This window comes from Lepisosteus platostomus, chromosome 3 (genome assembly GCF_059453375.1).
Source record: "Lepisosteus platostomus isolate fLepPlt1 chromosome 3, fLepPlt1.hap1, whole genome shotgun sequence".
NCBI lineage: Eukaryota > Metazoa > Chordata > Actinopteri > Semionotiformes > Lepisosteidae > Lepisosteus > Lepisosteus platostomus.
This window is the reverse complement of record NC_142613.1, coordinates 72,065,689-72,089,330: the sequence shown is the minus strand read 5'-3', so window position 1 is coordinate 72,089,330 and position 23,642 is coordinate 72,065,689. Positions and strand designations below refer to the sequence as shown.

Below are 23,642 nucleotides of genomic sequence, written 5' to 3'. Positions count from 1 at the left end.
AGCTAAGTTTGCCTCTGGAAGAGGTGTTAGTGGGACCAGTAGGGGGTGCTCACCCAGCAGTCTGTGTAGGTCCTAATGCCCCAGCAGAGATGGGGACACTCCAGTGTAAAAAATAAAAGCATTATCCTTCAGACGAGACATAAAACTGAGGTCTTGACTCATTAAAAATCCCAGTTTTTCTCGAAAAAAAGAGTAGGGTGATACCCTGCTGTCCCAGCCAAATTTCCCATTTGCCTTTACTGATAATGGCCTCCTAATAATCCCCATCTATGAATTGGCTTCATCACGGTTCTCCTCCCCACTGAGAGCTTGTGTGTGGGGAGTGCACTGGAGCACTGCCTGCTGTCGCACCATCCAGGTGGGGCTGCACATTGGTGGTGATGGAGGGGAGGCCCCATTATCTGTAAAGTTATTTGAGTGGAGTGTCCAGAAAAGCACCATGAGTGCAATAGTATTATATAAAATAGGATACATTTATGTGCACCAATCAGTGCTTAAAGATTGCTATACTCTACTGGGTAATGATAGATCCTTCTGAAGAAAAAAAAACATTTTACAATAGTATATTTATTATAAAAATACAGATATTATACATTCGCACAGTATATTTGTTTTGGACAAACGATAGTGGAGGTCTGGTGACCTGAGGAAATGCATTGATATTTTAAAAATCTGGACTCCTGGATGAATCAATTTAAGGCTACCACAGACGTTTACCCATTGCCAAGGAAATATATTTTTGGAAAGGCTTACGGATACACTTTAGCTATAGATGCCTTTAAGTGTTACTTTACTTTTTCTAAATTATGGGAAACAATATAATATTAAGAAGTCATGATAGCCATTCTAAATTAAAGCATTTATGTAACATTTTTCCCTCTGTGCCTGGTTTAAAACCTCAACAGCATAGACCTCAGATTCTAAGGACAGGTCTGAACAGTGCTAATGTCCGGTCACCTTTCACAACCATTTGGTCAACATTCAAAGATTCAGGTAGTAAAACATCCTCAATCTGAACATCGGTGGTCAACTGTACCTCAATAAGAAAATGGTGTGTTTAGGTTGAAGAAAGTATAAACTCAAAGTGCTTTAAAAAACAGAAAATGTCAAAGACCGAAATCTACTTGTCCAAACTGCATACAAAAATCTTAATTCCGTGGAGAACGACCATAGAGCACTACTTAAGCCGTTTAGGGAAGATGTTTAGATTAAATTACTAAAGATGCCTAGGCAGATCCTTTTTCAATATAAAATACCTTACCATAAGGCAATTTAATAAATGCCATTTCCTGCAATACAAATGATAAAGTTGTAAGCATTAAAGGAAAATGTACATTCCTGTCCTGTGTGTCAGATCACTTGCCCAGAATTAGCTAAGGACCCATCTGTCTTTCAAGCAGCAAGTAAACATTGAGAAGACAACACAAAAAAACATTTAAAAATGAATTAAGAGAAAAATAAAATTTCCAAATGGCTTGGTGCACTAAAAGACAGTCTCACGTCCTTAACACATAAGTGGACAACAGATATTTAACATATAGAAATGAAAAAAAAAACCTGTGACGTTAATAAAGGCATCAGATCCATTCCCCCATTACATTTATTCATTTGGGCCCAGTCTGTTCAGACTAAGGTTATGTTTAAAGATTAAACCACTGCAATTCATAAAAACTACTGGGGCAATGACCAGACATACCAGGAGTTTCAGAGATCAGCTTTTCATGCCAAGTTCAAGCTTTATTTGTACTTGGTTTAACTGCAAAGACTTAAAAACAGCCTTCTTCAAAATAACAGTAACATTGCTTATGTCCTGTCTAGTCCAAGAGAAACTAGCCTGTGATGCTGGTGGCAAAATTAGCTCTCAACGAATCTATCAAGTAACTAGACAGTTTCAATGAACAAGCCTTTTCACAGTATCAAGTGCACCTTCCATTTTATTGCAATTAATCTTCTTAAAATAATTAGCAGCATGTTTAAATAACTTGTTAAACGGGTGCTGAACCCCTCTAGTTTATAGCCCTTGTCAAAGAACCTTCCACCACTTTGAGCTTGTTCATCAAAAAAAAATCACATGGAACATTTTTGCAAAGTTAAAACCCGATAAACAGGACAAAACCTGCTCTACCAGCAGAACAAGCAAATCCCTGAACACTTTTCGGTAGGATATTTAAAATAAGAAAAATATGGCACTATTAAAATCTCTGTATAATACAAAATTGCACTTGAAGAAGATGAGAGGCCCACTTGGGAGAGGCTCAGAAACACTTCCTGAAGACGACCTGGGGGCCGAACTCCTCGTACTCGGCCTGGGTGATCCACGCCGTGGAGAAGGAGGGAAGGCTGGCCAGGGCGGCGCCCCCGCGCCACACCGCGCAGTCCCTGTCCTCGGGGCTCACCACCCACACGCTGTCCCACAGCTCCGCGGGCGCCATGGCGCCAATCTCCTCCCGCAGCCGCGGTGGCAGGCCGGCCAGGAGCGTGTTCCCGCCTTCAACCAGAGCACACACACACACACACGCGCACGGCTGGCTGTTAGTCACCTCGAGGCACCGCGCACGAGCGAGGGGAAAATAAAAAAAAACTCAGCGGAAAGCACCAGTCATTACTGGACCCTACTGGAAAACACATTCAACTCATTTAGCTGTTTCTGGCCTTTTAAAAAAAGTGTTTATTTTAAAAAAATCAGTTTTATGAGAAAGTGAGATGGAAAAAATGAAACTATTTTTACAAGTTAATCCACTATTTTATTTTATTTTTATTGCAAATGATCCCCAAACACGCTGCAAGTGCCAGTGAGCCACTCTGCACTTTTGAATGACATACCACTGAAGCACAGCTCTCACCTGGGTCACATGCATCAGCCTTCTGCGCCAGCAGGTACCCGGCTATATAATATATAAGCACCCATGACTCTGGGTCCATAAGGAATTTGGGTTCATTTAATGACTAAAAGCACCTCTTGTAGGTGCACAATTTCTTTACTGCATCTACCTTACTTTTCACACAAAAGCTGCATCACCCTGCAACTCCCAGCTGGCAGCCCACTGAAGCTCAGCAGGTGTGAGCCTGGCCAGTACCCCGGACGGGAGACCTCCTGGAAAAACTAAGGCTGCTGCTGGAATCCCATATACCCTTATAAGACCCGCTTTTAACATGCCAGCCTGCGTAGCATTCAGGCGGGCTAAGCTATGTCGCTCAGCCATCTAATGTTAAATAATTAATAATAATTGCTTACACTTATATAGCGCTTTTCTGGACACTCCACTCAAAGCGCTTTACAGGTAATGGGGACTCTCCTCCACCACCACCAATGTGCAGCATCCACCTGGATGATGCGACGGCAGCCATAGTGCGCCAGAACGCTCCCCACACACCAGCTCTCAGTGGGGAGGAGAGCAGAGTAATGTAGCCAATTCATAGAGGGGGATTATTAGGAGGCCATGATTGGTAAGGGACAATGGGAAATTTGGCCAGGATGCCGGGGTTACACCCCTACTCTTTTCGAGAAGCGCCCTGGGATTTTTAATGACCACAGAGAGTCAGGACCTCGGTTTTACGTCTCATCCGAAGGACGGCGCCTGTTTACAGTATAGTGTCCCCGTCACTATACTGGGGCATTAGGATCCACATGGACCACAGGGTGAGCGCCCCCTGCTGGCCCCACTAAGACCTCTTCCAGCAGCAACCTTAGTTTTTCCCAGGAGGTCTCCCATCCAGGTACTGACTAGGCTCACACCTGCTTAGCTTCATTGGGTTACCAGTTGTGAGTTGCAGGGTGATATGGCTGCTGGCCCGAGAAAGGCCGGAGCCCGTCGCAACAAAGAAAGCGAATTACCTGACAGAATAATATTTCCCACAAAGCTTTTCCGGAGGTCGATGTCGCAGCGCAGAATGGAACGGAAGATGGCCTCGTGCATTCCATAGTGGTCTCTTCCAATCAGTCCTGGTCTGAAAAGAATTTCAGGGGCTCTGTTAAAAGAAAAAAAAACTATTAGACCCGACAAAGTTCTGACCTGCAGCCACATAAGCAGCAATGTTTCAGCCTGATCTTTCAAACAGGTGGATATACAGTACTGGCAGCTCCAGGCTGGGAACCAGTCCAGGCTTTGTGGTTTGAGGCTTGCATCATGTTGTCAGAGGACTGTAGTCAGAATACAGCTGCACTTTTCTAAAGAAAATCCACGAGGTCCTCATTCCACCAGTGTTAATCAACACCTGAATTACAAGCAGATAAACTTGTTTGGATAGCCTTTTTTTCTTGAAAAATGCTTATACAGTACATCATATAACGCTTCTGCTTATACTCATTCAATAATAATAAAACTTAAACCCTACAAAGCTTTGACCTGCAGCTCCATAAGACTGGTTCAGTTTGATCTTGAAGTGGTGGCAAGCTGCTGGTTTTTGGATATACTGTATGAATGTATATCCAATGTGTAGCCAGAAGAGATAAGGGAGACACCCAGGAGGTGAGAATATCATTTTTGTATTTTTGCAAACTATGCAGTCTAGTGGCTTGTAGTTGGCTTTGCACCCAAATATATAAAGATGCTGCCCGTCCTTGGTCAGTAGGATTAAAGGGCATCTATGAGGTACTGTAAGCTGGCTGTGTGCCCAGAACATATGAAAGGAACTAACTTTTGTCTAGTCTGCAACTTAGATATGATTAATAACAAGATTGGCATGTGTTGTCTGATCATTCGTTCAGAATGTTGTAGTAACTTGTTTGTTTTTGCGGTATAAAAGACCATCTTTAGCTACTTATTTTTTAGTTCAGTGGCTCCAAGCCCTTCTTCCATATGCATACAAAAAGAGATACAGTACTCCTACTACACAGACACTTGGACTTTGTCATTCGGATGACAACACCAGTTTTCAACCAAGGTGGTGTCATTTTTAGGACCTTTCACATGAAATGATTCATTATCTAAAGCTGCGGCTTGCTCCGAATGCACACCAACATCCCATGTCCTGACTATGGAATCTTTACTGTACACAGGCTCAAAACTGCAGAATTTCATCCCTCCAAGTTGAAACTGACTTGAGATGTACCCAGCCACCAGCCATTTAAGCTGTGCTTTCCCCCTCCCACAGCCTACGAGCAGGAAACCGTGCCACAGTGCCAAGGGTCTGAAGACAAGCCTATTATAAAGGGCTCAGGAGAGAGCCGGCGTGTTACCGGAGAGCACACTTACCTGAACCTCTCTGTGCCTAAACTGATGACCCGCCCGTCGGGCAGTGTGTACGACATGTCCACGCCGGCGGCCCTCCTTGCGCCGTTCAGCTCGGCCTCGTAGTCCCGAGCCACACAGCAGCACCTCTCCTTGATCTCCCGCACAATCTCGAGCTCCGCCGTGGTGCGGAAGGCGAACCCTCTCTCCTGCAGCAGCTGTAGGGGCACAAGACCGTATCATTCCTTAGACCTGCGTAGCGCCTTTCTGGGCACTCCAATCAAAGGACTTGACGGGTCATGGGGATGCCCACCAATGTGTGCAGCCCCACCTGGATGACGCACCAGTCCGCTCACCACACACCAGCTCTCAGTGGGGAGGAGAACAGAGTGATGAAGCCAGTTCAGAGATGGGGATTATTAGGAGGCCATGACTGGTAAACTACAGCAGGAAATTTGGCCAGGACACCAGGGTTAACATTCCTATTCTTTTCAAGAAGCACCCTGGGATTTGTAATGACCACAGAGAGCCAAGGCCTTCACTGTGAAGTTACAAAGGCATGAATCGGCAGGTGGTTTTGGGGAGTTAATAGCTTCTGCTGCCTTTTCCACATCGTTAGCTCAGCTGCGGCTTATACAGCAAAACAAAACCACATCTTCTACACCGCTGGATTTCTCGGTCCAAGCTTAAAAACGTGACAGCAGATTTGACAAGTCTGTAGCACTCTGAGCTGATCATTTTCACACCCTTGCCTTTATTACATGGTAAAACCCCACATCCATGCGTTTTCTCAAAAGAAAAACTTAAATGCTTGAAATACCTGAAAAACCTGTGATGGTTTCATACATGTCAGATGATCAAAACGGAGAAAATGCTAAATCCCCAAATATTTAACAATAAAATTAAAAAAGTATTTATGAGCTGAATTACCTAAACTAGTAGTAACGCCTCAAACGAACTGTTTTACTGCCATGTTTGAGGCACTCTCTCAACCCTAAAGGTACCAATTACTCACGAGATTCAAATCTGATGAGAATCCATTTGCAAGGAATAAAACCATACCTCAATGATTGCACGCGATCTCATTCCTACAGAACTCATTTCCAACTCTTGTTTGATGCACACGGGACGGAAGTCTTAATCATCTCTTTAGAAACGGTTTCTCTCGCACCTTCGTCAGATGCAGGGTGACGTCCTGCCCAGCCAGAGTGAAGCGCTGCACTGCGTGAGGCAGACTGTATCCCTCGAAGATGGGCACACTGTGGCTAACTCCGTTCCCAGAGTCCAACACCACACCTTGTGGAGGAGGGGACAATAAGAGAGAAAACCTCCATTCAGAACCGCCCCAAGCGCTCAAGGTGTGACCTGCAGGGATACCGCCGTGGCCAGCGCCATCATACCTGTGGTTCTTCCTGACGCATAAAGGGCGAGCACTGCTTGCATAGCCACGTAGGTGCAGGGCACGCCGAAAGCCTCAAACATGATTTCTACCATTCGCTGCCTGTTCTCGCGGGGATTCAGAGCCGCCTCGGACAGCAGCACAGGATGCTCCTCGGGATCGACATGCAGCTGGTGATGGAAGGTGTGGTGCCAGATCTGCCATGAAACAGTTCATCAGAACCGCACTGCGGGTGAACTCCTAATCAGATGCCAATCACTGGAATGTGAACCTGTGGAAGTCTGGACTGCAATTCAATTGTGCTGCAGCCAAGCAATAAGTAGAAAGCCATAGTCACCTTTTCTACTTCGTCCCAGTTCTGTATTATTCCATGTTTCATTGGATACTTTAGAGTCAGAACTCCTCTCATGTGCTGCGCTTCGTGTCCAATGTAAGACTCCCGTTCAAACTTCCCATTCATTACCTCCTTAGAAGGGAAAAAATATATAATTGCTTACACTTATATAGCGCTTTTCTGGACACTCCACTCAAAGTGTTTTACAGGTAATGGGGATCCCCTCCTCCACCACCAGTGTGCAGCCCCACCTGGATGATGCCATAGTGCGCCAGAACACTCACCACACACCAGCTATCAGTGTGGAGAACAGAGAAATAAAGCCAGCTCATAGATGGGGATTATTAGGAGGCCATGATTGGTAAGGGCCAATGGGAAATTTGGCCAGGATGCCGGGGTTACACCCCTACTCTTTTCGAGAAACGCCCTGGGATTTTTAATGACCACAGAGAGTCAGGACATCGGTTTTACATTTCATCCAAAGGATGGCGCCTGTTTACAGTATAGTGTCCCCGTCACTATACTGGGGCATTAGGGGCGGAGTGGTGGCTCTGTGGCTAAGGATCTGCGTCTGTGACTGGAAGGTTGCCGGTTCAAATCCCGCGGCCGGCAGAGGAATCCTACTCCGTTGGGCCCTTGAGCAAGGCCCTTAACCCCGACTGCTCCAGGGGCGCTGTACAATGGCTGACCCTGTGCTCTGACCCCAAGCTTCTCTCCCTGTCTGTGTCTCCTTGGAGAAAAAGCTGGGGTATGCGAAAAGACGAATTCCTAATGCAAGAAATTGTATAGGGCTAATAAAGAAACATTATTATTACATTATAGGACCCACATGGACCGCAGGGTGAGCGCCCCCTGCTGGCCATACTAACACCTCTTCCAGCAGCAACCTTAGTTTTTCCCAGGAGGTCTCCCATCCAGGTACTGATCAGGCTCACACCTGCTGAGCTTCAGTGGGCTGCCAGTTGTGAGCTGGAGAGTGATATGGCTGCTGGCAGTCAATCACAGTTCGCCCATGCTGTGCCTGCCAGTCCTGTGGAGCTAATCCTCTTTCCCACAAAGAATTTTAAATGGGCAACTGAACTGGAAAGACTTCACTGTTAGCCAGACACTGCAACCAAGCCACTGCCAAAGGCCAATCTCATTACCTCTAACAAGAGAGCCATTTCTCCCTTCAATTTATTCATCAGACATGCACAAAATGTCTCATTAAGTCCTAGAAACTGTAGTTCAATCTGCCTCTTTACTGCTTAAAGACCTGAATAATCTGAACTTGAATGGCAATTACTAGGAAAGTCAGTCTGGGGTAACCAGCTGGCTTGTGGCTTAATAGGTCTATCCTACCAAAGGAAAATACATTTTCTATGCATGGGGAAGTCATATTTCTACAATAAATGTGTCAAAATTCAGTGTAAACAAGTATGCATAGTGCTGAGTGACAAACTGATATTCCTTGTACAACAATCACCCAAACAGAAAATCTCTTACCTCGTATTTAGGCCATCCAATGACTGTGGGGAATATGGTAGTCGGCAAATCTTGGTCAGCAAAGCCGGCTTTCATGAGGCTTGAACCAGTATCTAATATGATGGGGGTCTTAAAGTCATCAACCTATGAATTTAAGCAAGAACCTGCATTATACAAGGTATACTAGAGCACTTGTTTTCATCAACTGTGAAATTTACAACACCCCCCCCAAAAAATAAGGAAAGTCCGCAATGTGCTTCTTTTCAGTTATCAGTTTGGTTTCTGAAAAGTTGGATCACAGCAAGAGGCCCCAGTATACACGCCACTAGCGAAATCGATCAACTGTACAAAATCTGAGGTTTTCCACTAAGGAAAATGTATTCAAAACTTGTATAACTATTAGAAGCAGAGGCCCAGGAATGTCATTTATAGACTTAACTGGCATTTACCTCTACTGTAGTTAGCTCAAAATGCTGTTCATTGAAAGGGAGCCGGCAAGCAGAGGAAACTGCAGTAGCACTGTAGTGTGTCAAACATTCAAGTTCTGGGCTGCGCTGGTCTCCGGGCTCCCTTGCTTCAGCCGAAGCATTTATCGGAGATAAGGTTCCTCCGTCGATGTCATTAGATTCAAGATATAAACACTTCTCTCCGCTCAGCGCTGTAGAAGGACATTTTACATCACAGTTGAGAGCAGCATCAGAATCTAATTCGGCCTCCAAAGGAGCAGGTCTAGATGCTGTTTTTGTGGAAGAGGCCTTCATATTTCCCAGTCCCACATCTCGAGGAGCGACCTCTGAAGCTGGGCTTCCTTCTGTTGCAGTTGCTTGATCACCGCTGGGTTTTCTTCCAAGTGAACCAACATCAGGCTTTTCAAGCTGCTTAACGGTCCTCCTTTCCCTTGGTTTTGGAGGTTCCTTGCGTGTTTGAGCCTTTGCTGCCTCAGCAGATACATCATTATCTCTATCAGCAACCAGGGAAACCTGATCAGTCTCACCACTGTGATCCTCTAAGTATATGTTCAGCGGACTTCGTTCAGCTTTCGGTTGTAGAGACACTCGTCTTGGTTTTGGTACTGGAGTCTTCTTGATGATGCCACCAGGGTCAAATCCATCACTTCCTATAGGTGGTACAAAAACTGCATCTGTACTCTTATCCACTTTTACAAGACTGCTTCTTCTCTCAACACTGAGATAAATCAGGCTGTCAGTTCCCGGTGTGCTTAAACCACTGTTCTCAATCTCGCCCTCTCTTGTGCAGTCATCTAAAGTATTGAATGTCTCATTTCTAAAGCTGTCAGACAATTTGACAACTGAGATCTCAGCTGAATTACAAGCTGGTTTACACGTCACATCAGCCATGAGTTTTCTCTTCAAACTTTCAGGACTGACTGCACTATGCGAAACGGAGCTTAAGGGAAGTGCTTGCCCTTGGAGCATCTCTCCATGAGCATGTCTGCTACAACTAGCTTCACTGACATAATTAAAAGAGGTCTCTGAATCTGTTATGCAGCTCAGCTTCACTGGTTTATCATTAGATTTATCTGGTTTATCAGTGTGATTTTGGTCGCTATGTGTTAAAGTCTTCTCTGTGATGCGACAGGCAGTGTCAGCACTGTCCTCTGGGAGACGAGAGTCAGTATGTACAATGTCATGGGGCTTGTCCTTGTCCTTACACCATGATGCAACTAGAACTTGATTCTGAAGTGTTTTATCTTCTGGGGGTTTCAACCACTGCGAACTGCTGCAGGCAGGCTTGGAGCCCCGACCTGATCTGTGCTTCGGTTTGGATTTCCGAGCTCTCTCACTGTCGAGACTCTTCTCCATCTCTTCCACCTCGCGTTTCTCCTTTTCCAGTTCTACCAAGAATGTATCCCTCTCCGGCCTTGGCCTGCATGAACCTTCCTGGGAGCAGTGCCTTTCATTCCACAGCTCCTCTTCCTCGGAGCGCCTCAGCTCAATTAGTTTGAGGTTCTCTTCAAAAATCTGCTCGTCAATGATGTGCAGGCCTTTAAGCTCTTCGAGCAAACCAGAACTACTGGAGCGGCTGGACAGTCCTCGACTCCCCGCCAAGCCCATACTGGCTTCTGTTTTGTTCTTTGGGCTGAGATCCGCTGCACCATTCCTCTGGATGGTAGTGCCAGGTGGGCTGTGCAGAAACTCGGGGTCAGTGGTGACAGGCAGGGGGCAGCCCTCCATGCCAAGAACGCCTGCTTCTGCCAGCTCAGTGGAGGTCATCGGTGTCTGGGAAAGAAGTAAAGCAGCTGTCACACTGACAATTCACATCCCATGAGACAAAGCACAAGATGTTCTCAGACCAAACGTGTCCAGCTTCTCACTGGTATCTAATACATGCTGGCCAAAGCAAAAGCCTCTCCAGCAAACTATACCTGTACTGAGAGTTCTCGCCATGCATATTGAAGGCATGACACTGCAGATGACCAATCCTTGTCCTACAGAGCCACAGTCAACATGGAAAGGCCAGGAACATGCAAGCTTTGATCAATTTAATACTAAACTAGCTCAGCAAGGACTAACCGTGGTCCTTGAGAGCAAAAGGGAGGTGGTATTTTTGCACTTCAAACGATCGCCACTTAAGAGGTCAAACCAGATTGCTCCAAGGGCTTAGAACACTTCATCTTAAGGGTGATCCGTGAAGCCCGCTGGACTGTGGCTCTGAAGGGCCAGGGCTGGCCACTCCACACCTCTTTTAAACCACAACAGAACATGGAAGCAGCATGAACTGGACTAAAAGGAATGCGTCAGTGAATAGGTTGAATGCATCCTATGGTTAACTTTAAAATCACAATACCTAGGGAAAGGCCTTGGCTAACATGCGGATAGCCCGTGCGTCTTCAGAAAGCAGTTGTTTTAAGAGTCAGCAGTGGTCTCTCTAGTTCTTACACACTTGCAGTCCAATGTGAAACGTCTTTGACCCAACGTCCTAATGATTTCTCCCTCAAACACACATGGGGGAGTCATTAAATCAGACCTGACTAATGACAAAACACTTATGCATCTATTAGAAAAGTAACCTAGAGTATGCGGAGCTTACACCACACTTCAGAAGAGCAGTGCGAACTATAAACCCTACCACGTTTAGCCGGTCTTCACTGCCCCACAATGCCCACTGCTTGCTGCAGCTCTCCGTCTTCACCAAGAGATCCAGCATCTCCTCTTGCTTCAGCACGCTCTCTTCTTCCTAGTGTTGGCACACATTACAAGGGTAAAAACCATTACCCACAACGTGCCTGTCTACTGTAACACCTCACACACTACTCGCCAGATACCTACTGTATATTCAAGAGCATACTGCTGTAACATCTGCTAATATCCTCACAATGGTTAAATAACACTGACATGCCTTCAAGGAAGCAAAACAAGCTTCACCAGTACTAAGCTATTGGCTGGCTTCTACTAAAAAGATTATCTTGGGTCACTTTAATGGAAAATAGCATCTTTTCGTCTGATATCTTGGATGTTATTCCAACGTGCTATTTCATGGAGATTTAAGAATTAAGGACATTATTCCAGGGGTTTTTATAAGCTTCTCAAACTGCAAAACTAAACGTAATTAAAAAAAAACATTTTACACATTTAAACTAAAATTTAAGCACACCATTTTAAGTTTTGCCTTACATGTACAGTATCTGTATACTAAAGAAAGCTGTATCGAGTTGGAGATAAGAATTTACTGCACATCTCTTAAGGATCATTTCAAAACGCATTGCGCTCACACCCCAGCCTCCCGTTTTCACACTGCTGCTTAAACAGAGCTAAATACACTAGCCTCCAGAATGCCAGCTGCCCGGTGGAGGGTTTTCTCCACCTCCCTGAGGCTCTCCTGCTCTTTCAGGTCCCAGTCGCTGAAGGAGTGCTCATCAGCCACGGGATTCCACCACCTAAGGAGATTCCACATAAGTAACTCCAGGATTTACTACTTTAGCCAAAGCCATTCCCAATCGGAAACCGGATTTTATCAATTCACAGAGTGAGCAGCATTCATCTGCTCTATCTAATGCTCTTCTGTTCTTTACCGTGTGGTATGGGACGCTGTAGAACAAACCTCTTCCCTGGGGGACTTTCAGAACTTATGAAGATCCATCAGCACATTGAACTCAAATGCTGCTTTCCCAACCCCCCAAAATTAAATAGCAGTTTCAGGTTTACTTTGGGGAACCTTCAAGACAGCAACACACACCAGCAGACAATTACATTTACACAGTTGAGGTAGACGATGGCATTCCCCCCCCCCAAGTGAACCAAAGTGTGAAAGGTGCTGACAATGGTCATACTGCCCAAGACCAATTCAACAGCAAAACAAACACTCGGAAAACAGCCACTGCTGTACGTAAGGAGCCATTTCAGCACAAGCACTGAGTATTTTATCACACAGACACAGGCACAAGTATTTTCTACCTGAGACGTTCATCCAGAACTAAAATATCAGGACTGACCAACATTTCTGTGCCTCTTACCTTTACAAAGGCACTTCCGGATCTTCAGAAAATTACTCATTTGAATGTGGCCTTTCAATTGACTAGGTTATGTTTGGGTTTTGTTTTTTAAGCCACAGATGTAAAAGGAGTTTACAGGTTCCTCTGTACTAGCCATCAGAAGTGTGGAACAACATTTGTAAAAAATTGAAAGAATTATCTTTAATTAGCCCGATAGATGGGCTTCTGTTGCTTGTGAAACTCGTGAAATTTCACACTACCTGACTTTGAGGGAGATCTGGACGAGGGCTCTGTCTTAATATAGCATCACTCCCTATCAGTAAATCCTACGCATTTCACCTGGAATGCACCGTGATGCAAAACAAATATACCACAGAGGCCAGAACACAGGATACTTGGGTTCCAAAACAAACTCGTGTCCAAATTGTTTGGTTGAACCAGATATGAAGGCCCCTTCCTAAGGACACCTTAAATCCCATTATGCCTCAATGAAGATGTAATCTCCAGCAGCCATATCACCCTGCAACTCACAACTGGCAACCCACTGAAGCTAAGCAAGTGTGAGCCTGGTCAGTACCTGGATGAGAGACCTCCTAGTATAACCAAGGTTGCTGCTGGAAGAGGTGTTAGTGGGGCCAGCAGGGGGCGCTCACCCTGTGGTCCATGTGGGTCCTAATGCCCCAGTATAGTGACGGGGACACTATACTGTAAAAAGGCACCGTCCTTCGGATGAGACGTAAAACCGAGGTCCTGACTCTCTGTGGTCATTAAAAATCCCAGGGCGCTTCTCGAAAAAAGTAGGGGTGTAACCCCGGCGTCCTGGCCAAATTTCCCATTGGCCCTTACCAATCATGGCCTCCTAATAATCCCCCTCTATGAACTGGCTACATTACTCTGCTCTCCTCCCCACTGATAGCTGGTGTGTGGTGAGTGTTCTGGTGCACTATGGCTGCCGTTGCATCATCCAGGTGGGGCTGCACATTGGTTGGTGGTGAAGGGGAGTCCCCATTACCTGTAAAGCGCTTTGAATGGAGTGTCCAGAAAAGCACTATATAAGTGTAAGCAATTATTAAAATTATTATTAATCAGTGTTAGTTAAATAACAGCCCTCCAATCGTCCTATACTACACTATCTATACTGGCATAACCATTACTGTAACTATTTAAACACCATTACAAAGAAGATGGGAAAGCAACCAAATACCACTAAATGTCACTTTGCACAAGCCTGGTATGAAATGTCAGTAGAAATTTAGCAGTCTAAGACTTTACACTTTGGAAAGACTGCAGCCAAGGGCCAGTGATTGGTTTTAAAAGCCACACCTCTGATGATGGCCGTCTGCTTTGGGTGTGGTGGTGTGAAGGTCATAGGTGTCCCAGAGCAGAGTTCTGTCGGCAGATAAGTTCAGTTGGTCCAGGCTGTCATTCAGGGTACTTGAGAGAGCACAGCAAATCGGGCTCAGTGCAGAGGAGCTAGGCAGGAGGCCCTGAAGGACTCCGGCTTTTTCCTCCATCTGAATTCCACACTCCGTGAAAGCCCCTTCTCCTCCAGAGGGCACATCGCAGACAGGACTCTCGGTTTGAGTTAGCTGGTCTTTCAATTTCCCACAAGCCTCCAGCGCCTCGGATATCCGCGATGCAGGAGGACCAGGAGACTCGTTTTGGTCTGCCTCCTCTGGCCTTTTTGGCGTGATGGTCACAGTATAAGAATTCTCCAGGTCCTCAAGGGGAAGGCTCAGCCACGGGTTTTTAGGCCGGCTGGCAGATCGCTTCACCTTGACTTCAAAATTCAGAGAGTCAACCAGAACCCTTGGAACGATCTGGATTCTGGCCAGCGATCTCCTCCCGCCGCCGTCGTCCTCCCCCTTGCAGTCCTCCGAGTCGGAAACGCTCAAGAGGTCTTCACGAACGTGGGGCTGGCTCGCAGCCGATCTAGAGAATTCTCTGACCCCCTGGGGCCTGTGGGGCACTTCCCAGCTCTCCCTCACAGCACCGTCAAGATGGCAGCTTCCAGCTCCATCAAACCCCGAGTCAAAAGAGCACAGCGAAGGTGGCTTCCCAGACACAGCCAAGGTGCCTGTGGCGGTGCTCGGGAAATTTTGCCTTAAGAGTCCCTTTCCTGGCTCCCACTTGTCCAAGCTGATATCACTCTGAGAAATGGCTTTGGTGGGGACGTTTCCCCCAGAGTGCACATCTGTCGATCCGGTGTCCCCACAGGCCTCGAAGGAACCACAGGTGTTCTCTGCGGTGGGGATTTTCTTGTCCAGTCCTTCAAAACCCTCAGCGCCCGCCTTTCCACCGCACTGAGGGGGCAATACTTCAGTGCTCTTCAGAAACTGCAGCTGCCACTGAAGGGCCAGCTGTAGGTCATGCACAGCGATGGCTCCTGGGGAGGTCAGCAGTTTCCGCAGAAGCATGCATCTAGGAGGAGAGTTAAAAAGGGTACGAATTTATAAGGAATCCAGACTGCAAGACACTTGAGCTTGATGTGAAAGCACAATGGATATTTTTCTATGTAGGATTTTGGAATTTCATCTAAAATCCCTAATTGCGAAGGGGGAACTGCAAGACGGAAGGAAGAAAGAAGTCTCACCGCTGAGCGATCTGCTTTCCCGACTGCCGCGGGAGGACATCGGGAATGGCGTCGCACAGGTGCGCCAGCTGAACCAGCTCCTCCATCTCCGGCGCGGGGTTGCGCCTCACGAAATCGCCCACCTCCCGTTCCCACGCCGCCATGCTAGATCGGGCTCGGGCTCCGGCTCCGCTCCACAAGGGCTCGTGAAAGAAATTCTGAGACAGGACTGCGCTGTGCCACCTCTTAACCTGTTGGGGGAGGACAGAAAAGATGAACGCTGAAATATACACATCACAGCACGCCTCGTCTTAAACAGGCCCTTCAATACAAAAAGCTGGCAGTCCTGATCCTCAGCAGCAATGAGGTGACTTAACACTAAAATATTTAGCTGTTGCTAATAAAATATTCATAATGCTGAGCTATCATTCTTTACTTTTATTAAGTCATTTTAAACCACCATACAATTGATTTTATACATCATATGCACAAACAGACTTCAATGGCCGCAAAATACTTCCTTCCACAAGTCACAGTACAGAAATTGATATGTCTGGGGAAAGTAAGGGTCTGAACCAGCAGTCAATGACCCTCGCCTTCTTACAACGGCTGATCCAGTGTGCGCACTTAAATACAAGGTTAACTCAAGTAAATGGCCTGTAACGTTTCGAAAGAGGATGTTTTCATGGCAGATAAAACAGAAAACCCAAAGTGAAGCTTAAATCGAGACACGTACTTTATTAAAATAGTAGTGAAAGTCAGACACTGCTCTGAGGGTCTGTCGGGGTAGTTCAACAGCAGCACGGAAGCTTTCTTTCACCCTGTACAACTCTTCAGCCCAGCCCTCTTGGCTCTGTCTTTCCCTGAGCACTGTGGTTTCAATGAGTGTCTGCAGCACATCGGCACGCTGAAGCAGGGCCTGCGAACAGAGAGCGTTTGTGATGTAGCCAAGTCCCGCAGCACGCCTCTGAGCCACAGCAGCGGAGTTGCACACTCCTGGGTTCAAGACCAAGCCATAACGATGAAATTAATTTAAGCCAAATGACTGAGGACAAGGTGTTGAGTGTGTGTGTGTGGTGGGGGAGTCACTTACCAAACCAGGATTATAGATTGTGGCCTCAAACTCAGACTTGAAAATCTCTGCTTTGGTAGCATCTTTAGCTACCTCAACCCTGTAGGACTGCAGATTCTCCATTTCTTTCCGAATTTGTTCCGTGATCTGTTTGAGGAGGGGGGGGAAGAAACATTTGGACAATGAAACAAACCTAATTCTCAGTGTACTGTCACTGCAAATAGTAAATCGTATAATGTTAGCATGCCCAGAGGGGTTGGGCAGCCAGTTGACCTTGGACCGCTAGAGGGTTTTTTTTTCCTCCTTACTGAGGAGTTTTTGGTTCCTCTCCTCCGTTGTCTCCTGGCCTTTCTGTCTTGTAACGTCGTGTATTGTCACACAGCTTAAGTGCCTTTGGGCAACCCTGTTGTGAAAGGCGCTATATAAAAATACATTGAATTTAATTGAATAAAGCAGCTTAAATGTAATACTTAAAAAGAGGAGTAAAAACAATCCTGGTTTAAGTTTTGGGAAAACCACACTGGGGCCAAGACGTTTTGACCCCACAGGAAAAGGCCGGGCTGTACCTGCAGGGCTTCACTCTTGCGCTGAAGTCTCGCCAGCTGAAGCTGGGCCTTGGACAGAGCCTGCTGCCACAGTAACTCCACCTTCTCCACCGCAGCCGTTATCCTATAAAGACAGCGAGCATAAAGATAAACCTGCTTCCCTAAAGGAGCACAAGCAGGAGTCCAATGTGGAATGTGGCCTGGCTCTGTGGCTGTTGAAGCCTCCCATCCACTCCTCTAAATTCCCCCCTCCCCCGACTGACACATTGCAAACAAGCTCTTGCCCCCCAGAGCGAACCAACTTCACTTGGGTGCAGAGGAAAATGAATCTGCAATGTACCGTACATACTGTGGTACAACTCACTGCATGTTAAATTGGAAGAACCGTAACCAAATCCACCCTTCGTCACCCTTACACTCAACCGATTACCGCTGAAGAAAAATTAAAAGCACACAATACTCATTAAATGTTAAAGCCAGTTGTAGCTTTCAAAATCTCACAAAACAAGGCTCTTTGTAAGCGAGACACTGGTTGCCAGGCTTCCAGACAAGACGAAGGCACCAAACCGGCAGCTGCACCTGCTATAGTTCTCCAGCATCTCGTAGGCGGTCTGGGTGAACAGGGCGGTCCCGGCCATGGCCTGGTAGCAGGGCTCATTCTCTGGAAACCGCAGTTTGTCCACTATCTGCTTGCAGTGCTGCAGTAACTCATCGAGGCCGAGATCCCTGGCGTTCACAGGGAAGAAAGAAAGACCCCTTCGGTGCTCGGGTTCGGAGCGGCTCCTGATCTGAACTCCACCACTTACATTTGCCAAGGCACGTCATTAGTCAAAACAAACACGGCCGATTGAGCAGTATTAAACCATTTTAAATCCAACAAATGCAAACCATTCAGCAGCTAAATAGCAGAATTGACAAACGCCAAATTCTTCTGGTAAAAACAAGCATTAAAAGAAACTAAGTGGCTAATTTTCAACCCTTTCCATTTTTAAAGGACTTTTCAAATTGGGGGGGTGAAGCACTGAACTTTAAGTTGTACCCTTGAAGCACTAAAAGTCACAACAAGGAAAACAAGTGAACGGGACACAACTGCCGCAGGAATACGATCCGAGCGGAAATAATTCACGGGCCTTGTAACAGGAGCTGTGAAATCTTACCCTTCCGAGTGAAAGTACAGTACAGAGGGCTCTGAAAAAAACCCGTGCTTACAACACCCATGAAAGGTTTGTGCAACGACCCTTCCTCATTCATATAAAAAATGCACAGGTTCTTCTTCAGGGACCTGCTCACCTCCTCAGTGCCTGAAACCGGGCCTCGTTTCTGGAGCAGTACAATCGGAGCTCCTCGAACCCACAAGGAACTTCCTGCTGAGATAACTCCTGGATGGCAGCTATATAGGATGGCAGCCTATGCACAACTGAAAAAAACTCCTTGACAAAAGCATCGATTTCCTACAGTGGGAGGAAAAAAAAACGTATAACTCAACTCTTTTTTTAAAAAATAAACTTGTCATATTGTCTTGATGCACTGTCTGCACTTTGTTTTTACACTTGTTTTAACAATTGAGACTTTCTGTAAGAATTCCATTGTACCAGTACATGTACCGGTTACATATGGCAATAAAGTTCAAATTCAATAAGAATTGAACAAAAACAGTTATACTGAACCATTTTCAGTGCATGTAGTCAACCATATATTCTTTCCTAACCTGCCTTACACAACTATGACACAGCTTATATCCATAGCAAAACATTACCAAGACCTTTGAAATGAACACGAAGCCATTTTGGTGAACGTCAGAATTTACTCATCTTGGCAACGAGCAGAATCCAAGTGTAAACCTGTTTCTGTCCAAACCCACAGAGAAAAGGATTTCCTCTATTCCACTGCTGTAAAATCCCTGCACCTTCAATAACCAAAAATGGTCACCTGAACACTGAGTCACATCTCGGTAAAATGTGTACAATTTGAAACCCTAGCAATGATGCTTTTTAAGTGCACCTCAGAGCATTACTGAATATGATGAAACCAAATGAACAGAACCGCCTTTTCAGTTGTTAATGAGGTCAGATGAATTCCTTTCAGAGCTACGCAGGCTTCTCCTTGGTAACAGACAAAAGGCTGGAACAGCATTGCATCAATTCATGAATGGAGCTACAAATGGAACATTCCCCACAGCTGGGGAAGTCATGAGATGACGCTTTAAAGCCACAGCGCACAGAAAATCCTGTGATCTGTAAAGAACATCAGAAGCCTCATAACATTGGAGGAACATGCAAAAGAACTAAATGTAAGTAACGGCTACATAAAGGTTAGGAGAGACTTGAATGGAATAAGGGGCCTTCGGACTACAAAGTACAAGTCCTTTGACTCGTTCCTTCCGTTTGTCATAACATCGGCTTCCCAAATGAATTCCTAACTTTCAACAACTCCATTCACAAAATGCCCATAAAAAACAGAATTGGAATACTGCTCATGACTACAAATGTTTTCTTTCCTCTTTACGCTTCCTTAATAGTCTTTGGAAGTCATTTTAACTGGAATAGTTCAACTAATTTGGAAGTAGTCTAAAAAACACAATACAACTTAAATTGAAAGTGGAACCTGCTCGTTTGATGGTACCACTATTTACACTCAGTTTTATGAAACAACTGCTTACGTCTTAAATGTATGAAACTGCTGTAATTTCAAGAACTACCTTTTACTACTTTTAAGCTGTACCAAGCCATAGGACCATCCCAAATTGATTAACAGTTACCACTAATCAATTTTTTTCTAACCAAAAACAAACAGTTCATTAAAATAAAACTAAGTGCAGAACAGACTAATTCTCAGGAACTAGACATTAGACATAAAATGCACAAATATTTGCAAGGACAAAAAGACCACTCACTTCTTTGAATTCAAATGCCAAAACCGGTAAGCTGAAATGAAATTCACGACTACACAAAAACATCCAGAGCAGCAATGCGACTACACTGAAGTCATACACTATCTTAGAAATTCAGTAGTTAAATAAATCCTACCTTGATGAACTGCACCCAACTTCTGTGGCAATAAACCAGGTAACCACCAAGAGCAGCAGTTAACTGGCTGCGGTCAATGTAATTATACAGCTCACAGACCTCTTTCAGAAGAACACACTGTTGCAAGAAACAAAAACACTTGACATTCATTCATGGAAGTAATTAAATGTCTTTAGTACTAAACTCCATTGTGGAAGAAACTTTCAAAAACTTAAAATTACACATCAGACACTGCAGAACTCATGCTCTATATTCAAATAGGCATCTTACCTTATAGGGAGCTGAGTTGTATTTCTTGGAGGGACTCAGGCCTAACACTTTTAAAAGATGTTTATGTACATCCTTCTTTTTGGACTGGATTACATATATTGTCTTAATCGTCCTCTTACATTGCTTTAAAAGAAACGTGATGAAAAGAAATGTTAGTATTCTATAACCACTAAAAAAACAACTTTCGGCAGTTTTCTTCAATTTACAATAATAATTCTCAAAAATGAGAAAGTATAGACCTTAAGTTGTTGAAATTTGAAAAATTATGCCCAAGAGAAGTTTGTTCCACTTATTAGCCTAGTAAAAGCTTAGAAAGCTCAAAATGTGAAAGCTGAATATAAAAGACAAAAGCGAGCAGATGCACCGTTTCCCTAACTCAAAGCCAGACAGCCTTGGTTAAGCATATGGTCACCTGCGAGTTTCAGTGCAATTAAACAACGATGTTTACCTCAAGCAGCAACAGGGCTTCCCCAATAGACTTTGCTGCCGTTAGCGTAGCTTGACGGAGATCGAGCACCACCGAAATCAAACTTTCCTTCTCCTGGTATTTACTGGGAAAAAAAAAAGCATTTACAGCACTCATTAATTCTGTCTGCAAAACTGAAAGTGATCATCAACACTTTGGAGGCAGCTATGGCCCTACACAATGTAAAAATGAGGCAAACAATTGCAACAACCGAGCCTAACCCCTCCAACTGCATTCTGTGCAACCCATCCATCCACTTTCTAAACACTTCTTCCAATTCAGGATCGCAGGGCAGCTGCATCCCAGCAAAGAAACGGGCGCGAGGCAGGGTACGCCCTGGGCAGGACACCAGTTCATCACAAAGCACACACACACACACCAATTTTCCCAGAGGCCAACTAGGCTATCAGTATGTTTTTGAACTGTGGGAGGAAACCAGAGCGCACAGAGAAAACCCACATAGAAAACACAGGGAGAACACACAGTACAAGCTCGCATTTTAAGCAACCATTTTCAGACATTTTCTAGAAAGCTAGAGGAAGGAGGACACCAGTCGCTGAGGGTCAGATTCCTTTCAATTAGCAACTACGACCAACAAACCAGGTCTGACTTCAAATTAGAGCTAGCAGGTAAAATCTGGAGGCGAACAAAATCAGTGGTGGTCAGGGAACAGAGGTCTCAGCGTGATATTCCCTGCTCCAAAGGCAGAGTGAAGATTGAAAAGCATTCATGCTGCTTACTTATGCAGATACAGGAAATATCTTATGAAACTGACAACGTCTTCTTTCGCGAGATCAGTAGTCAATTTGCTCTGCTCTTCGGCAGGAAATACAACAAGTGGGCATCCTTGTTGATCAAAGCCACCTGAAAAAAAAAAGGAAAGATCTTAATGCACAAGAAAACCAGCGCCATCAAAACATTTGCGCCATTGTGCTCATTTAGTTCCTAGTAACCATTTGTCAGCTCTGAGGACAATGTTGTGCCTCTTGCACCACAAAACACTCCCACAACCCTCTGTATAAAAGAGTGCCTCCCTGTTTGGGGTTTTTAAAAGTACACTACTTCCTCATAGTTCCCCATTTGTATTGTCTGATGCCTGTTTTACAGGTGATTCTGCAGCAGAAACATGAACAGGAGAAATCATGTCCTATTAAAATAAAACGTGACTAGTAACGTGCATACAAACACCTAAACGTCCCCTTGCTCTAAACAATTCTCTCAGAACCCTACCAAGATGGGGTTGCGGTCTGATTCATTCCCCATCACCAGATTTCACTGGAGCCAGGCAGAGAAGAGTTTTCTTTTTAATGTAACTGATATAGAAAATTTATTTTTTGACGTTTTTACCGTGAAATATGACCGCTCCCGAGTTTAAAACCTGATCTGCAGGCAGTTGCAAACAGGGAGAAGATCCCTGGATTCCTGTGCGGGGAAAAGGAGAAATTTATGAAGCAGCGCCAACCTCCTTTTTTACTGTTTGCTGTTTTAGCTCCAAGCAGGAATTCCAGCTATTCCACTTCCTCGTGAAGTTAGCTGAAATCGGTGTCCTTGTCAATGAATAAAATGAAAAGACTGCATTTCAATTTGGCTAAACCCCCAAACCAAAACGACACGTTTCACTACAAATGCGTCTAGACGGTTAACTTTTCAGCTCATGATCAGAAATACGAGAGGGGTTTAAAAAGTACGCTGCACCCAGACTGTGAACAAAATTGTTCAAAGTGAAGTAAATGTCTCAATGTTAAGTCACAAGTCTGTCTAATTCACAGTCAATCTAAGTGTACAGTATATGATGACCCTTATCGTAACACTATTATACGGTTTTACACATGAACTTCCACCCCAGGACCGAAATGTTAGCTAGACCTAATGGTCAACGTATTTCATAAGCAATTGTGGAGCACAGAACACCTCTAGCACCACTAGGAAACCGCTTTTTAATATCTTCCATGGAGATATATTCGGTTTCTGTACATGGGCGACTTAAACCTTAAAGTTCACACATAAGCTATAACAGGACATTCGACGTTTAAACTTTAAAATAATCTAGTACGATGCTGGACTGTTGACGTTTTAAAAGAAAAGCTTGGAAGTGCTTGGACTCCATTAGACTAAGCTACTACTGTAACTGATAACTACTAAACAAGTAATTTCTTGTGAGACATCATAGCCATTTCATTAAAGAAAATGATAAACTTTGGGAAAGACAATTCCCGAGAACATGATACAAATGGCCATTTATTATAATGCAGCAGCAGCAGCAGCTGGTAAAGAGAAACTGAATTGAACAGCAGATGAGAAACGTGTGATCTGCAAGTATTGTAACGCCTGTGTGGAGTTTTTTCATGTTTAAAAAAATGAGGCGTTTTAATCGGGCAATACAGAGTAACCAGTAACTAGACTGTACCAGTACAGAAGTTCCCTACCTGTTGCGTTGCTACTCATTGTGTGAACTCTCCAATACACGCACAAGGTAACCCGGTTTCCATAGCTTGAAGCTACACGATCCCTCTATATTGAACACGGACGAAGAAACTATCGGCTCGTCCTCTCCGACGTGCAGGTTTTGGAAATAAAATGGTTTTCAAAGCAACCCTAAGGGAAGATAATTAGGATGCGTCGCCCTCGAGTTTCCGCCATATTGCGCGCAGTCCGGTAAGGATCAGGCAGCTGAAGGATTACCTACAGCCCGTGGGGAGATCCAATTTATAACTTAGCAGGGGCCCAGGACTGACCAAAGCGGTGTCAAGGGGGGCGTAGTACTTCACGAAGCGCAAGAGTGGGAAAGAAACTCTTGTATGTTTTTTTTTTGTTATTCGTGGCAGGTATGTATTAATACCGTCATTCAATTGTTTTACGCGCCTGCTCAC

The 23,642-nt window shown here is 44.9% G+C and overlaps 2 protein-coding genes across 2 annotated transcripts in view; both read right to left on the bottom strand.

The window, feature by feature from the left end:
- The window catches only part of cfap206 (cilia and flagella associated protein 206), a 16,403-nt gene extending 13,541 nt beyond the window's left edge, over positions 1–2,862 (bottom strand). The window contains exon 1 of the mRNA XM_088626735.1: positions 2,844–2,862. The gene's annotated coding sequence lies outside the window, so the exon portion shown is untranslated. The remainder of the gene's footprint in view (positions 1–2,843) is intronic.
- LOC148675410 (uncharacterized) lies at positions 548–23,642 on the bottom strand. The gene is made up of 23 exons (XM_088626731.1): positions 23,199–23,642; positions 22,120–22,194; positions 21,513–21,636; positions 20,755–20,857; positions 20,307–20,429; positions 20,037–20,153; positions 18,301–18,461; positions 17,590–17,736; positions 17,032–17,134; positions 16,487–16,612; positions 16,130–16,312; positions 15,415–15,644; positions 14,145–15,242; positions 12,151–12,266; positions 11,459–11,562; positions 8,818–10,608; positions 8,390–8,512; positions 6,908–7,036; positions 6,572–6,767; positions 6,343–6,467; positions 5,196–5,389; positions 3,836–3,969; positions 548–2,488 (listed from the first exon to the last, which is right to left on the bottom strand). The coding sequence occupies exons 1-23, from the start codon at positions 23,215–23,217 to the stop codon at positions 2,256–2,258; spliced, it is 5,754 nt and encodes a 1,917-aa protein (XP_088482857.1). The 5' UTR covers positions 23,218–23,642; the 3' UTR covers positions 548–2,255.

Bases quoted from the DNA above. Each gene is read 5' to 3' on its own strand.
- LOC148675410 (XM_088626731.1), bottom strand. The intron at 15,645-16,129 runs GTACGTGTCTCG...CTCCCCCAACAG, and splicing joins TTCACTACTATTTTAATAAA to GTTAAGAGGTGGCACAGCGC. The intron at 8,513-8,817 runs GTAAATGCCAGT...TTAAATTCATAG, and splicing joins TTGAGCTAACTACAGTAGAG to GTTGATGACTTTAAGACCCC.